Genomic DNA, 238 nt, shown 5'->3' with positions numbered 1-238 from the left:
AATAAATAAGTGCCAAACCAAAACAAGTGTCCCTTTTCCGTTCCAGACTGATGGTGCAGGAGCACGCGGTCCGCTGGGACGCGCGCTTCACCTTCACGTGCAAGATGACCGCCAACGCCTCGACGGGGGAGCTGGACTCGTGCGTGTGCAGGGTCTCCGTCAGACAGGTGCGTCGCCACGGCAGGGGGCCTCGCTTTCCCTTCTGCAGGAGTTTGTGGTTGGAGGGGGTATGATGTCA

At 59.7% G+C, this 238-nt stretch overlaps 1 protein-coding gene across 1 annotated transcript in view; it reads left to right on the top strand.

The window, feature by feature from the left end:
* Nucleotides 1-47: 47 nt before the first annotated feature.
* LOC119589484 (protein FAM102A-like) overlaps nt 48-238 on the top strand; it is a gene marked incomplete at its 5' end in the record, with an annotated part of 24,308 nt that continues 24,117 nt past the window's right edge. Inside the window, 1 exon segment of the mRNA XM_037938083.1 lies at nt 48-167. Coding sequence (XP_037794011.1) covers nt 48-167 — 120 coding nt within the window.

This window comes from Penaeus monodon, chromosome 25 (genome assembly GCF_015228065.2).
Source record: "Penaeus monodon isolate SGIC_2016 chromosome 25, NSTDA_Pmon_1, whole genome shotgun sequence".
In the NCBI taxonomy this organism is placed as follows: domain Eukaryota; kingdom Metazoa; phylum Arthropoda; class Malacostraca; order Decapoda; family Penaeidae; genus Penaeus; species Penaeus monodon.
The sequence above is the reverse complement of the archived record's forward strand: the minus strand, read 5'-3'. Positions and strand labels throughout refer to the sequence as shown.